The sequence below is a fragment of the Plectropomus leopardus genome, chromosome 21 (assembly GCF_008729295.1).
Source record: "Plectropomus leopardus isolate mb chromosome 21, YSFRI_Pleo_2.0, whole genome shotgun sequence".
NCBI classification, from domain to species: domain Eukaryota; kingdom Metazoa; phylum Chordata; class Actinopteri; order Perciformes; family Serranidae; genus Plectropomus; species Plectropomus leopardus.
In genome coordinates this window covers 17,301,568-17,317,766 of record NC_056483.1, presented here as the reverse complement: position 1 = coordinate 17,317,766, position 16,199 = coordinate 17,301,568, and the positions used below count along the sequence as shown (strand labels likewise).

General features: G+C 39.7%; 1 protein-coding gene across 1 annotated transcript in view; it reads right to left on the bottom strand.

Annotated features, from left to right (window-relative positions):
• The window catches only part of LOC121960358 (guanine nucleotide exchange factor VAV3), a 108,061-nt gene extending 93,505 nt beyond the window's left edge, over window positions 1-14,556 (bottom strand). The window contains 1 exon segment of the mRNA XM_042510017.1: window positions 14,150-14,556. Coding sequence (XP_042365951.1) covers window positions 14,150-14,356 — 207 coding nt within the window. The 5' untranslated portion in view covers window positions 14,357-14,556.
• Between the last annotated feature and the right edge of the window lie 1,643 nt (window positions 14,557-16,199).

Here is a 16,199-nt window from a genome sequence, read left to right as displayed (position 1 = left end):
GCAAATGAAATCAACAAAGACAACTGAGAACACTGGGTTGCTGTACATGCAAAGGCAGACTCAGACAGTGCTAGAAAAATAACTTGAAGCATCACTATAGCAATTAACCCTTTGAAAGGTGAGAAAATAGGCTTGATTTCTGATTAATGGAAGACGAAATTACCCAAAACTTTGTTTTACAAAAAAGTGACAATTACCAGATAATTACCTAAAAATTAGCATCCAAAAAAATGAGAGAGAAAAATAGAAATCACCTGAAAAGAGGTACTTAACAAAATAAAAACAATTCTGTAAAATAAATGGAAATGTATAATAATGATAATTATAAATATCATTTTTTTTAACATTTTCCCCTGGAATTAAAAAAATGTTCCAAATCTAATAATTTCTTGCAATTTGTTGCACACTTCTTGCCAAGTTTGCTTCTTGCTTTTTTCTCCCATGTTTTCAAAAGCAAGCAAGCCAATTTTCTCACTTTTTGAAGGTTTAAATACTTGTGAGGGCATCTGAACGCAGCACAAGGAAAGTAATGTTGAACCAAGTTTCAAGGGTTTAAATTGGCAGCCACAGGCAAGTTTCCCTGATTTGAATGCTTATCATCTTTAAGTGTTGGCTCTAAAAATGTCACTGTATTATTTGAATCATTAAAAAGACACTAAATTATTTAAGTTTCAGCTGCATAGGAGCACCACAGATGGAATGCAGCTGCTTCTTCTATCTTCTTGGGTAACAGGTTTACAGGAAGTGGATTTCATTAGCCCTTTCCTGTTTCTTAAAGAGAGCATAACCCTGTGGCATACTGTCAGTATATTGAGTCCGCACTCAAGGGCCCGACTGTAACTTAACAACCTAAATAATTCAGTCAGTGTCATCTTGGAAAACAAATGGATCAGGAGAAGAAGCAGCCAAAATTCTGTTATTCATAACACACCTTAGCTCTTGTGGTTAAAAGTAAAATGGGATTTGTCAGTGTGGTGCATGTCCATGCATCAAATATGAAATACCTCTCTACTCCAATTGAATTAGGCTCTACAGATGGCTTCACAATAGAGAGAAAAGCCCCCAGCCAGTGAGCTCCAGATAAGAAGCAGCGTAAAGCAGCGAGCGAGCAGTGAGTGAATAATATCGAATGTTTACACTTGTACACATCACTTTCTTTTATCAGACAAGCACATCTTGTCTGCCTGGAGTCTCTGGAGAGTCCCAAAGGACCTCTGCATTATTATCTGAGGGAAGCAGCTTCACAGAGCGCATATGAAAGACAGTGTCTCTACTACACTGAGCTGAAGACAGTGGAGGGGGGATTGTATTAACAAGAGTGTAGCAGCATGAGGCAACCAGTAACTGTTCCACTGGCAGCGTTTCTTCTGCATTAGTGACTTTCTGGGGCTCAGGAAGTGAATGGCCTCATAGCAAGTGTGTGTGAGAACAAGTGGGTGTGAGTTTGCACATCTGTACCTGCATGCTTGTGTTGTACCCTCAGTATATTTAAGGACTGTTTTACCATTTTGTAAAATACAATTCCCAGAAGCCAATTACAATTATTAATTTTCTAATCATGAGTTAGATTAGAAGATTGATCCCACTGTCCACTAAAGAGGCTATGAAACTCCAGCTAGCTTACTTGGAATCACCACTGAAAGACGAAAGCAAGATGTGAATGGTGTGTAAGAATCCATCCAATCCATTTACTCCATTTTCCATAAACACCTCCCAAAACAGATGCTGATAGCTGTTCTAGGATGTACAAACTGCTAGCATTGAAGCATTGCCAAAATGGATGAAGATGTGTTTATTCCATTATTAAACATATTGTTAATCTACTTAGTTGTCTATAGAACATCAGCGTTTGTATGCATTGATTCACCGATTTTATTTCCCTGCAAACCTTAGCGATTTGAGGCGAATGTGCCTGTAGTGAAACAGGCAAGCTCTCATATTGGGAGCCTTGACAAATCAATGTAGATTCTTTTAAATACAAAACACATATACAACAGGATATTTGTGTGATTTAAAGAGCTGTACAAATAAATTACACTTCACTAAAATAGACAAAAAATACATTTTGCAAGTTGCACTCACGGTTCTGCATTGTGTTTCTACAAAAAAAATCAGCAAAAAAACTTGTCAGATTTTATTTTTATTTTTTTTAACTTTCAAATATCAGGATCAAAAAACATATTGGTTGGGCTCTAATTATACCTCTCATGTTTGTATAAATGAAACTGTTCCAAATCCAAGGCAAATATAACCAGCAATGTCAGCGCACCTCTTTCTGCATTTCAATGAAACCTGCAAATAACCACATTGTGTAGAATAAGGAATTAAGGATAGATTATGCTGCAGCATCTCAGCAGGAAGCCCAAAACACTATGTTAGGATGAAAATGCATAGTTTATACACAACCAGTGTACAGAGGGCTTAAAATCCCACCAGTGCATCATCAACCATTTGGAATATGAGGCTAAAAAATATTCCTGTAAGACAAGCCATCTCGCTGCCATGCTTTTGATATGAGCCAGGTCGTGCTCTGTATCCACAATAAGTATCCAGTTTCTGCTTATGTATTCCTTCATACAAGTCAAAGCTCCATAGCAACAAGCTGGAGCCTTTTATGGGCCCCATGCGTATTGTGGAGCTTAATGAAATCCTGCTCTTGTTCTCTTGTAGATCTACGCAATGAAAGACAGCCAGGAGTTTGGCCATCGTGCTGCTCAAACCTTGTTGAGCCCCAATTAATGGCAATCAGATGCATGAGTCTCTTGCAGAGGGATTCAAGGCCTGTGTATAGAATCTCATTTGGTGGTTAAAAGCTCTCTGTCTGACTCTTTTTTATATATATTAAATGACAGCAGTGTGAGAGAGTTAAGTGGAAAATGATTAAGAGGAAATGTTGAAGAAATACAAAGGCGGGAAAAAGCTAATAAGACATATGTCTGTCAGTTTCAAAGCCCTGCCGGATTACGTCGCCGAGATACTGTCTCCGGAGCGAATGACATAATGCGCACAGGTCTGTGGAGCTCTTTTGTCAAGACTTTCTAAGTCATAACGAGTAGGCGACAGACCACAATCCAAGCCAACGGGTCACATCCATGTCATGTTGGAGCTTTTGTCAGCTGTGTCACCAGGAAATGGGAGGTGGAACGTAGGCGAAGGTCTGACGAAAAGAGCTGCTGCTCTCTCTCACACTGAGGTCGGGGTCATCACAGCCTGACCAGACGCCCATCAGCTTACTCATCTTAATGGGATATTGTGAGTGTTACAGTGGTCAGCAGCTTTTCATCCCAGTGATAAACTGTGATCACTGATTTCTTCTCCTCTCTGGTTTAAGGTGTGCTAAGCTGTGAAAGAGAGCTGCTTGTTTAGTTGGAACACCCACTGATTTGATTTACAATTGACACAACTGACTAACAATGATGTCGCATTCAGATGGTCTTTCCACTGACTTTTTCCAGTCACTTTCGTGACTCCGAATATCCTCTGCTAGTTAGTGGCAGCCTCTTTATCACCCCTTTATCTTCTCACATTTCCAGTAAGAGGCTATTCTGTTTTTTCAGGAGTTTGGCTCAGTGGTCACCTCTCTCTTTAGGTGAGGAGATAGTGAGCATGAAGGTCATCAGTGTTTCCTGTAGATAGCTCTACGTGGTGCTCCTGCTAATCCCTCAATTCAGTATGTTAAATAATTGTGCGTAATTAGCATTATCTGAAAGTGAGAGAGACAATAAGAACATAGCTTTTGGAAAGCTATAAATTGCACTTCTAACATGAGTGTGTGACGTGAAAGGTGCCATTCATGGTGACGTATTCACATATAATTATCACCTGACTCAGCAGTTCCCCTCAGCTCTATAGAGCGTTTTAGCACAATTCAGCTTATTGTTTTGGTTTTACAGCCCACAACTTAACATTTTTGGTTTGTTTTGGCTCGAAAGAGAAACTACCAGACAAGTTTTGGGCCTGGGCCAGTTGACCAGGCAACCAGCAGAGAATCCTTTAAATATTGTGATATTAATTAGTGAGCATTAGAGATGTTTTCCCCCATGTCTCAAGGCTTTGTGCTAAGCTAAGATATATAGATATAAGTGCTAACATTCCTTTCATCTCACTCAATAAGCATATTGCCCAAAATTTCAAAACGTATTCTTTAAATTCCATACAACAGTTAAAAACGTTATTTTTAAGAAGTTCCTTCAGTACTTTTTATATGCATAAGATGACATAGAAGCTCCCAATCACATAATTATATCCTCTTAAAAAGGCCAGTACCATCGAAAAATTCAAGACAATCACGTCATCTTTCCCAGGAACAGTTTAAAAAAAGATTAATAAACACACTAAAAACACAACAGCAATGGGTAAACCACTAAACCTCTTCTTATTTTTGCTTTGGCAAACAACAAAATTACATCACAGCCAGTGTTAGCATCACTAATACTGTGGTAAAATATATCCAAAAACACAACGTAGGTGTTGGCATCAACATATTAATTACCATGCTGCATTAAGATGCCAATCATTTAACGTCATTATGTTCTCAAAGTCATCTGACAAAATTAACATAAATAAAGGTTACCCAAATTGCGTGAACAGCTATAGTGGCATTTACAATGAACAATCACAGAAAGAATTGAAGATGACAGAAAACTGGCCTCCTGATATTTCTGCCTCACAGCACCTGACTGTGTTGGTTTTGGAAAAGCTTTGATTGATCTCACTACAGCACCAGCACTTTCACTCTGAGGATGATACACAAAGGCATATAGTTCTTTCATGTAATGACAATGAGGCAATAAGGGAAAACCCTCCACCCTCCACCCCCCACCCTTCCACCTCTGTACCTCCCCCACAACACCAATCAGTGTCCCAGAAGCCATTTTCTATGAAATCCTGGTTTTAACCCCCATGACCCCCTACATATACATAAAGCTTACTCCATCCCCCACTAGATAAGGGAATTGAATTAGTGTTACCGCGTGAGATATGGACCCTCTTGGATACAGAAACCCAGGTGGAGTAGTTTTAGCTAAACTGTGTGTGATTGGCTCAAAAGAAGGCTTACAAAGAGCAAAGGTGGTGGACAAAAAGAGGGTTGAATATATTATAAACTGTGCGACTCACTAAATAAAATGTACACACTCAATGCACAAACACTGGAGCGTGAACGGTTAGCAGACAGCAGCACTCCTCCTCCTCCCTCTACTCCCCCTGATTTATGCCTCTTGGAAGATTGTGTTAAAAAAGTGTGAAAAATGCTGTGCTGTGGCACTTGACAGAATCTGGTCTACTGCTGTCTTAGCCATGTGTATGTGTGTTTCTGTGTCCATTCAGGTGTGGGGTTTAAAGTATCAGTGTGTATATTTTTGGATTTAAACTGCTTAAAGTCAACACTGCTGCTAAAGTCTGCCCATTATTTTTGCCAAAATGTATCAGAGTTTCCCACACATTAATTTATTTGTGGCGGCAAGTCACGATTCAAAAGTTTGGAACCATGTAATTTATTTTATATTTTTGGAGCTGGACAATTTGGTTATTCATTGCACCTCTCGAAGCACAGAGCGTACTGTGGGCACACATGGAGCAGCAGAACCCCAGGTGCAGTTAAAGTGAAACTTAACTAATTATTGCACTGGATCAAAATGTTTGCTTTCACTCACTCTGCAGCAGCTGTTCCTCTTATCCATCAATCTAATCTGGTCTGAACGGATCGACAGATCAATTATCCGCCCCTCAATTATCCAACTCCTCAACAAAAGAACTCAGGTTCATGGACCTGCAAAAACATCTAAATTTAAAAAAGGGACAGAGAATGATAAAAAGGGATGCAGAAGTTATTCCTGGAATGTTAGAGCCTCCATGGAAACTTTATCATAAAACTGTATACTGTACATTGTATTGTAAAAACAGCAATGCTGTGTATAGACTTACTTATTCCCTGTGTGTACTATGACACACATGTATCACTATTATTCCCTCTCTATTGCTGGAATTCTTACACTTTCGCTCTCTGTCTCGATTACATCAATAAGGACATCCCCATTTCCAATAGACAACAGTCATCCATTACTTCCACCTTGAATGGCTCAGCGCATGACGCCTTATACATGCACGAACGGTCCCTACTGATAAAGACAATAATGTGCAGCAGCCATTTTATATATATACTGGCTCTGTACTTGCACATACAAAAAATGCATATATGTTACACCCAAAAGGTGTGCACATACAGGTCCACTGATGAATATTTAGACTGTATATGGATGTCTTAGCTTTAAATCCGTAAAGATGGATTCAGTGCTCTCTGCTTTGCTTGGCTCCAGGTTTCCACTCCAGTGAACCTGGCAGTAAAAGGTTGCAGAATCACTGCTGCTGGCTATGACCGTGGTTGTGGGTTGGTATCATCTGGATCTAAATCTACAATTCCTGACTGCTCACTGCCTTCCAGATAGCATCTTGACATTTCTACCATGCTTAAAAAGGGCAAAACTGCTATTATTATTTGCTGATGTTACTATTTAAATCCATATTCTTATTTATAGTGTATGCTATGAGGCCTCCTCTGATGTGTGTAAGCTCCTGACTACACTTAAAATGTCACTTATGGTGATGATCATTTGCCAGTAAAGACAACAGACAGTATTGACTTCCTCAAGAGCTTTCAGGGCACTCAACAGTGATTAACTGAACCATCCACAGCAGAATTGAGTAACATAATAAACATTGACTACAGGTACATGCTCCACCACTGAATATCTCTTAATAAAATCAGCATATACTTTATCTATAATTTAATGTGCACTGGACCATAGCATTTACCGCTTGGCTATGGTGCCGGCTTGTTACCTTGGTGACGGAATGAAAGGTCAGTTTGCTCTGTGTGTGCACATGTACATGCACAAGTGAGGTGCAACATGAGCTTGTATTTGCAAACATCTGCGTCCATGTCACTGCACATAGTAGGGGCACATGAATATGCATGTCATCGCAATGACACGGCGAAACAAACCAGAGCCGCTGCATTACGCTGCACTGGAATTATAAATGGGAGGCTGTGGTGACTTGGTCCGACATGGCATGCATGGGTGCAGTAACGTGGTGTTTACACACTGACAGGTGCAATGCTTTCTTCAACATGAATCAATGCGAGCAGCCAAGCCACGGGAGCAGTCATCAAGGGACTCACAAGCTGTGTCCAAACGCTCACATACTGCATGCTAATAGCATGCATTTTGTAGCATGTGCAATATCAGTATGCATATTCAGTAGGTTAAAGGTATGAGTATGCGTACAACATAGATAAGAGTGTGAAGTATGACGTATGGCCACTGAAATGTGACTCTCTAATTTTTTTATGCCTTCTTGTTCCCATAGAAACGACACAGAAGAGGGCAAATTCATGCTCCACTGCAAAGTTTTAACAGTTTTATGATACAATAAATTATTTCTGAGACGCAGAATGGCTCCCTCTGAAAAGTCTTCTAGTCTTAAGGTCATATCCACTTGCATTAAGGTCTGACTGCATGCAGAAAGTTTCACACACTGGTTTGTGGCTTGTATGTATGGTAGGTTGTTGAGAAGCTGAGCTGTAAAATGCACAAAGATCTTCAAATGCTGCACTGTGATTCTTAATCACCATATACAGGAATATTTCAGATAATAATTAGTTTTACTTTACTGTGGAACAAATTATTGTAAAGCAATGGTTCAGTTTCCTCAAAAAAGGAACCACATAAAATGACCTTAAAATGTAGCTGATTTTTATGCCTCCACACTGGCAATAGCTGTGGCCAGAGAGATTATGTTTTCACTCAAATTTCAAGAAAGGGAATTTCTTCAAATTTGGCACGAACATCCACTGGGACTCAACAATGAACTCGTTAGATCTGGTGATTATAGGTCAAAGATCGAGGTCACCATGACCTTGTCTTTCTCTCTCTTCTTGTGAACACAATATCTCAAGAACTCCTTGAGGGTTTTTTGTGTTTTTTTTCTTCCAAATTTGGCACAAACGTTCACTTCGACTAAAAAATGTAATAATTCAATTGGTGTTCAAAGGTCAAGGTCCCTGTGACTTTGCATCCATCCCATTCTTGTAAATGCAATATCTCACGAACACCTTGAGGAAATTCTTCAAATTTTGCACAAATGTCCACTTGGACTCAAGAATGAACTGATTGGACATTGCTAGTCGAAAGTCAAAGTCAAGGTCACTGTGACTTTACAAAATATGTTACAAACCAGGCAGGCATTTGGTCAGATACTGTATTCACTGTATTTATTGTATTAGTTGGTGACAATACAGTATCTGAGCAGACATAGATCTTCTGCGCTGCCATGGGGGAGATGCGTGTGAAGCATCCACAGACATAGATGTAAAATTTAAGTACAACTTGGCTAGTGCCACAGAGAAATACAACCAGAAGGTAACAAACCAGGCATCAAAAAAGGAAGTGTACAAGTGTCAGTGATAACATATCAAAGAAATCCATTCTTCCATCTGTGCAGTTGCTTGTCAGACTATAAGTTGAGGAATGCAACTACTATTGTAAAAAACAATAAAAAGTGTGTTTATAAGACAAAACGCATCGTAGTGCATCTTAGGATGGTGAGGATCTTGATTAAAAAGAAAGGAGAGTCTGTGTGTGTGTGTGTGTGTGTGTGTGTGTGTGTGTGTGTGTGTGTGTGTGTGTGTGTGTGATGAGTTGTGTATGTTGTTCACTCACACATACAGAGATACATAAAGTATTAACAACTTCTTTGCACGTGGTTACACCTCACTTATCTATGACCTCATTCTGCTTCATTACGGAGAAACTTAAATTTCAGTTACCATGACGATCCCACAATAGCCTTTATTCCTCTCTAATTGCACTTAAATAACCTGCACCCTGACTCTACACCACAGTGAAATGTCTCTATTTGCTCACATTTGCAACATCTTATTTTATGTTTTTACACAGATTCCCAATTTGTTGTTTCCTCAGCATGCATGACTTGAAGACGTCTTCTTCTCCACAAACCAAAGGAAAATGAAGACATTCTCTCTGTGTGTTTCTCATTCTCCCACGCTATCGCTGTCTAACTTTTGTCTTTGCAAGTGAAGAGCAAGCCTCGGAGCCTTTGAAGCCCGCTGTAAGGAGTGTTCGCTGCGTGAAGCCGGCTTTTCTCTTCATTGTTTGACATCACAGAGTTTTGGTCTCAGCCTTGACAAAATATACATGTACCATCTATAATGTATAATAGTAGCCTCTGAGTGTGTAAAATGTGTAAATGCAGTACGCCTGGAAAAGGTCTCATTGAGTCAAAATCGGTACAGTTTGCCAAGTCAAACAACACACCTGCTGCAAACCTGCATAAAAGCAACTGTGCTATTTACTGAGCTGTCATCTTTTCATGTGATAACGGTTTTTCAGACGTGTGCTTTAGATTATGCTGCAGCATAATAAATGCATAATGTATACGCAGCGGTTCTCTGTATGCTTTAAGCTATCCCTGTTGTGTAGCCTGACAATACTGTGCTGGACCTAGCATAGTCAGAGCTTGAGGCAAGCTTCCCCTGGTGCCCTACTGAATAAAAAGTGACTGCCTATAAGAAAATCTAACACTGAATGCTTCATTCTGTATTCTATTGGAATAAATAGATGATTCATTCATGAATGCACTGATTGAGTCTTCATGGCATCTCCATGTTGGTTTTGAATCTGTGTATAATCCATGAAGCCTTTTCTCTAATTTTTCAGCGCACTGATGTACTTTGTCGCTCTGTAAAACACTTTCTGACACTCGTTAAAATTAGACTTGACTCTTTTTCATACTCCATCTTTCTCTCACTTTCACTCTCCAAAAATGGAGTGAAGTCTTTGATGCTGACTCTATGAAGAGCAAAATGGGTTTTCTTTTTCTTTTTTTTTTAATGCTGTGTGAAGAAAGCAGCGGCTTTTCTCTTCATTGTGTCTGACATCTCAGTGCTTTGGTCTGAGCTTGATCGAGGGCATGTTTAGTTTCACTTCCTTCCTCTATTCCATTTCCTGATTTCTTGTGCATGTTGAGGCTCACGGCCTCTCAGCTGCCGGTGGGTTCGCAACAATGTTCTCACTCTGAATCTGCAGTTTATAATCCTGTGTCATGGAACACAAGGCAACAGTAGGCTTAACAAGTTAGGGGTGTCAGGGCATATTATAAGATTTCTAAATTTCAATCAAATGAAATGAGTTCAGTTGTTATGTATTTTGGCAGTTTGTGTCTTTGAATGTATCAATAACTGCCTCTAGTTTGTTTTTAGAACAGTCCTTTGCTAGCAACATTATGACAGAAAAAACACCCACACAAGGAGGTTTATGTCCTCACTACTGACTTACACAAGCAGCGTTTGGAGTATATTTGCAGTCTTCTCAATAAAAACTGAGATTCAGCAGAACTTCGACCCAAATGTTTCAAGAAACAGAAGGATGGAAAAACTGCATGCTGCATGTTTGACCACATGGTTGGTTCGTTGCGCCACGAGAAGCAATCCATAGTTCCTCTTGACGCTAAACCGCTGATTTTCACTGAATGAGACAAAAAGTAACTGCTGATTATGTGGTGTATTTTTTGGTAGGAAAGCAAAATACAGTAGTTGCTGTGGTCACGCTGCATCTAGACTTTATCATAAGTTCATTACAGCCCTGTAAAGCTACAATCAAAGATGGTAAACATTTTGCTTTACGTTGACCTTAACTGGAACTTGAGTTTTTCAGTTTTAATATTGTGGCAAACCTTGTAAACACCACAATTATGTGCACAGATGCACAGAGTACACCTACACAACCCATGCATCATTCAGTTTTCACCACAAGAGCACAGATCTTAACCAGTGAATAGACAAATCCCAGCTACTTTTTTCCTGCCTACATGTTTGCTGGCTTTTTGTTGCCCTTACATGAGTTCATTCTTAACAGAAATTACTCACTACACAGCCAATACAAAACTCCCAAACATAATTAATGTTGCAGAACGAGAAGCAACCCATCCTGATGCCAACATCACACATGTGAACCTTCCAGAGCTTCTAATGCATTGTGCCTTAATTACGCAGCCAACACCAGCACAGCGGGCTAGCCCTTTAGGGCCCTTTATGTCCTCTGAGATGTGCCTATGGAGGCCAGGCAGACTCTTTGTAGCTCCGTCCCCTCACTGTCTTTGTCTTTCCATCGCATGGGTCCCATGGGTGAGTCCTTAGCAGCGTCCCATGTGTTATTATTGGCCAATGATAAAGTAGCTGCCACGGCCCTCATGAATTATGCAGGATAAAAGGGAAGCAACTCCGCCCTCAGTTATGTAAATTTAAGTTTGAGGAGACAGAGGGAGGAAAGTCACTGGGAGGGGTGTTGACACCCATTTTTAGCTGAACTGTGCTCGCTGTAGAGGGAGTTGGCATCCAGCATCACATGGTGTGAATGTGTGTGAAAGGGGAAGCCACGAGTCATGATCTACTGACATACATATGAAGCAGTAAAGTCCAAGTAATATTCAAATTGGTCATTTGCAAAGTTTATTAATGTAGATTTTGACACTATTTATCACAATAGTAATTTCCATTTGTGTTTCTTTCCAGTAAAAATCCTGGAAGTGATGCACTTTACATCTCTGTTAAACAAAAGACCAACTACAGTAGGTGGTTTTATAGAGAAGTTAGAACCATCATGGTGGATGCAGGCAAAAAAACCACACATCACCTAAAAACCTCAAACTTAACAAAGAAAAATTCCCACATTCAATTGGCAGATGACCTCTGGGAAACACAGTTCACAAACATTGAAGTAGCCCTCAGTAACAGAAGTAATGCTCCCACACCTGAACTTGCACATGTGCTTTGTAATTGTGTAGGACTGCGCCTGTGCATACTACTAATGTTAATTCATCCCTGAATTGTAGCTACAGCAATGCCTTGTGTGAGTAAGCTATCCATCCATGCATAAAACAACTTCTGCCTATAAATAACCCAGTCTGGGCCAGGCCAGGCCAGTCACTGAGCGCCAGTATGGTTCACAACCTCTCTACGCATGGCAGCTCTGTTATATGTTATTATGTCACGAGTGACAGCCAACACTGACCTATTGATGTCTCCCAATCAGTATTGCTGCTAGCAGAACTTCTACCAGTAAATGGACCAATCAGCTTCTCCTCTTTCACTTGCAATCTAGTTTTCTCTGAAATCTCCGAGTAAACGGATCCTTTGACAGTTGATTTCCATTGCCATTGATGACATTATAATCCCCTACGATTTTTTCAAATTGTCCACTTGACTCGTGTGCTCAAGTTGAACAGGCAGCTACCAAATTAGATTGTGACATTGAGTTTACCTGCTTTTTCCAGGAAACAAGCCTAATCTCCCTCTCCTAATCAGTTTTGCAGTGCATCCATAGTTTAAGATTAATCACCTGTTTTGCATCGGGCAAGAGCATTAGGGCATCTATTATATAGAAATGCTGTATTATGTGTGTGTGCACATTACTGGTGGAATACAGTCAAATGTTTCTGAAGCAGGTCTGCAGGCTCAGTAGGTGAGTGTCTACCTCGCTGTGTTGACACTGAGCCAGACGTCCAGATTCACAGTTATGAAGGCGAATATTAATCTGGTCATGGCTCAGTCTGTCCTGTTATTGAAACAGATGGCATCTGAAAAACAGGAGCCACGTGGCCTCAGCTTTCAATCATTCTATCCATCTATCTATCTATAGAAAAAGTAGAGGTAAAAACTAAGTTGTCTGTGCTGCAACATTCATTACACGAGGGACTGTTCCTTATTTATGAGAGGGGAGGGGTTGGTGCAAAATAGGGGAGGCACTTCAAATATTTTTTTAAGCACTGTGGAGGGACATGTGTCTCTTGATTTGGGTTAGGAGAGTGACATTCAATCATAAATCGTGTTTTGTATTTATTTCAAATCAAATCTTCAGAACACTAAAAACCTGTAAAGGGTTTAAAAATATCCAAAATCACACCATTCAATTCAGCCAGAAACTGTAAAATATTGTTATTAATAGTGAAGGGAGGGTCAAGCATTCTCGCCCTGTCACACAAGGAGACTCAAGGGAAAATATTTGTAGCTCCAGGGATGGTCATGATATGAAGAAAAAAAGAAAAAAAGTCGCACCCCAGCCACTGCCCTATTCTAATAAATAAAGTGCCATCCATTAGTTAGTTATTTTTGTTATATAGCCACATATAGGCCTAACCTTAAAGACAAAACAAAGCAGAAGAACCAATCAGAGTAATTTAATTGTAAGGCAATCAAACTAATAACTTAAAGGCTCGATTTTTTAAAAAGACAAAATTACCATTCTAATATATCTGATGTTGTTAATCTCATGGAATAAACCCATGTATCTGATCAGGATAGCCCATACCAAAGCTTCATCACCACTTAACATCTATCACACGTGTAAGTGCATCACCTACAGAGGGCAGATAGAGGAGCTCCGTGTACATGGAGCCGTTATAACGGTTCAGTGTTGACCAACATTGTCAACGAGGAACAGTTACTATAAGTACCCTAAACTGTAAAATCAAGTAAAAGAATCAAAGACAGATAGTTTTTTTGTCATTTTAGTTCACAGTATGACTCCTGCATAGCACCAAGTTGGCCCCAATGGATCGCTACCGAATTCCGTTCAATTTTTCGGCTATTTAGTGTTTGCTCGCTCACTGTCACGGAACCTCGAGTCACAAAGCAACAATTAAGTGCTCATCACAGTGGCAAGGAACATCTTTTATATTCGGCATATACTCTAAATGGTATCGTATACTGGGATGAACTTCATTCTCACTAATATAATTTGTTGACTTCTTATTTAGTCCCGTTTTCCGTAACCAAAGTATACGATGGGGGCGTTGACGAGCGGTGAACCAATTTTTTAGTTGAAAGTTGAAAGTTGAAATTTTCTTTAAAGCAAGGGCTAACGTGTGGATCATACTGTGCCGAATTTGATATAAAGCTATTTTCATTCAGCTTAACTTTCAATGGCATTCTCGCAGGCGCGTCATTTCTGTGGAGAAGCAGGGAAATTTTAAACTAGCATAATTCTAATGATGTCTGGCCGCGCTCTCGCCAGCAGGGCTAAGTTGTGGTTTGGCGACGGAGAGATGAACCTACATTGTAGTCGTTTCTTACCTGTGACATTTGCGGTCGGAGGTTGATTTCCTTTAGGTTGATGGACTGGGGTCTCAGGTTGTTGAGCAGATGGCAGAGGAGGACTCCATCCCGGAGGGTCTGGGCCAAGTCAAATACCTGTGCAGACTCCCATGTAACCCGGTGGTTAGCTGGAAGCACCTTGCAGTTTATTAACCACAGCGCGCATTGCCTCCAATACTCCATCATTATTTTTGACTTCAGCCGGACGAGCTTTAAGAGAATTTGTTCTTTTAGAGCAAGTGAAACTGCTGACGGATCGGTGGCGAGTCTTAAATCGCATCCATGCTCCACCGCCAAGTGTAAAACCCCGATGAAAACGGAACTGGACCACAGCAGAGAGCTGGTGGAGGTTGACAGTCCGGTGTGCTGAGGCTGTGGATGGAGCGCACCCTGCACTCTTCCTCTCTCGCTCTCTCACTCACTTACACACACACATACACACTCACTCTCTCAACGTCTCTCAGTGTCTCTCTTCCCTCCCCTTAACCAAACTCCTCACCTCCTCCGCTTGCTACCCATAGGCTCGTTTTGTGTACATTATACTGTTACAGTAAAATAAAACAAGAGGTGGAAAACACACTAAATAGCTACTTATTAATACAGAGTACCGCATAAATAGTTGTGCAAAAAAATGCATTTTAAAAAAATTAATTGAATAAATTCATTTTGTTTTGGTAGTTTATATATACTATTGTGCATCATACCCAAGTTCTTTGGATGCAAATATCCCGCCTGCACTGGTGGAGCTTGTCGATAAATAATTAAATAAATAAAGTAATTGCATCTCATTGAGATACAGACATCAAACATGGATATGGTTACCAAAAAAACAAAATAGTCTGATGTGGTTATAGTTTATAACTCATACATTCATTGAAACTCATTAATCTGACAGTCACAAAAAGCAGAGTCGAAATTAGTCTACATACAGTAGTTAAAGGTCTATGTAATGCATCACTTAAAAGGCTATGCACTGTTCATTTAGGTCATTTAGTACAATTTTGAATTATTTAATTTTTTTAAGCCAAAATTTCATGAAAAGTGATTAATAGGATAATCATTCCCATTTTAAGTAAACTTGTCTATTGTGTTATCTGCCATCAATTCAAGGCCCCCAGGCTAAAAATTTAAAAACAATGTGTGATATGACTCCTCACTATTTGACAAACGTATTGCATAACACCTTTAAAAGGTGTCATAGAGCAACGTAACAGATTCCCCTATGATTACAGGTCAAAAAACGTTTGGGTAATGTTTAGCACCATGTTTGTTTGGCGTTTATGCTTTGTATTTTAATATATTAATAAAATAGCTGCATGTTCTTGTTCAGTGATGCATCTCAAATGTTTTTACCAGAACTCTGAACTTTTCTTTGCATGAATGAATCTTGAGGTGTGGGAGGAAATTGTGTGGCCCCTGTAAAAGCAGATGTGTCCTATCTACTGATTTTTAAAGTTTTGGATTTTTTGTAAAGTATGATTTAATGGTGCTGTGGATGTCTTGTTTAAAAATGTAACCAGTGCACAGTATGTAAGCTGTAATATCGAGAGCCCTGTCTTCTGATTAACCTCTTAATTTAGTTGTCATTTCAGTTTGTGGTGTTCAAACTCAGTGGAATGGATTTTTGAGAGCATCATCCTTCCTTATTTTAAGAAACAAAAAAGGATGTTGATAGCACACAGCATTGGCTTAGGAGGGAAAGTCACTTTTAATTGCATTTACCAACTGGACTTTTTACCGTAAACCTATACAATGCAATTAAGTCCCCTCTGACTGCCAGTCCATTCCCTCATCTGTGTCAGCCAACCACAAATTGTCTCCCCTTTATCACTTTCAGTAAAAGACAAATTAGGTGTCTTTCCTCCATAATAAAGCCACTGCCAGTTTCTTATTATCACCCACTGCTATTGCTTCCTCTGTTTATATAGCAAATAAACAGAACTACCTCTGTTTGTATTACGTCCATCACACATTTATACTCATGACATTTAGATTTTTGTCCAATACAAAGGTCTAATGAGAAAACAAA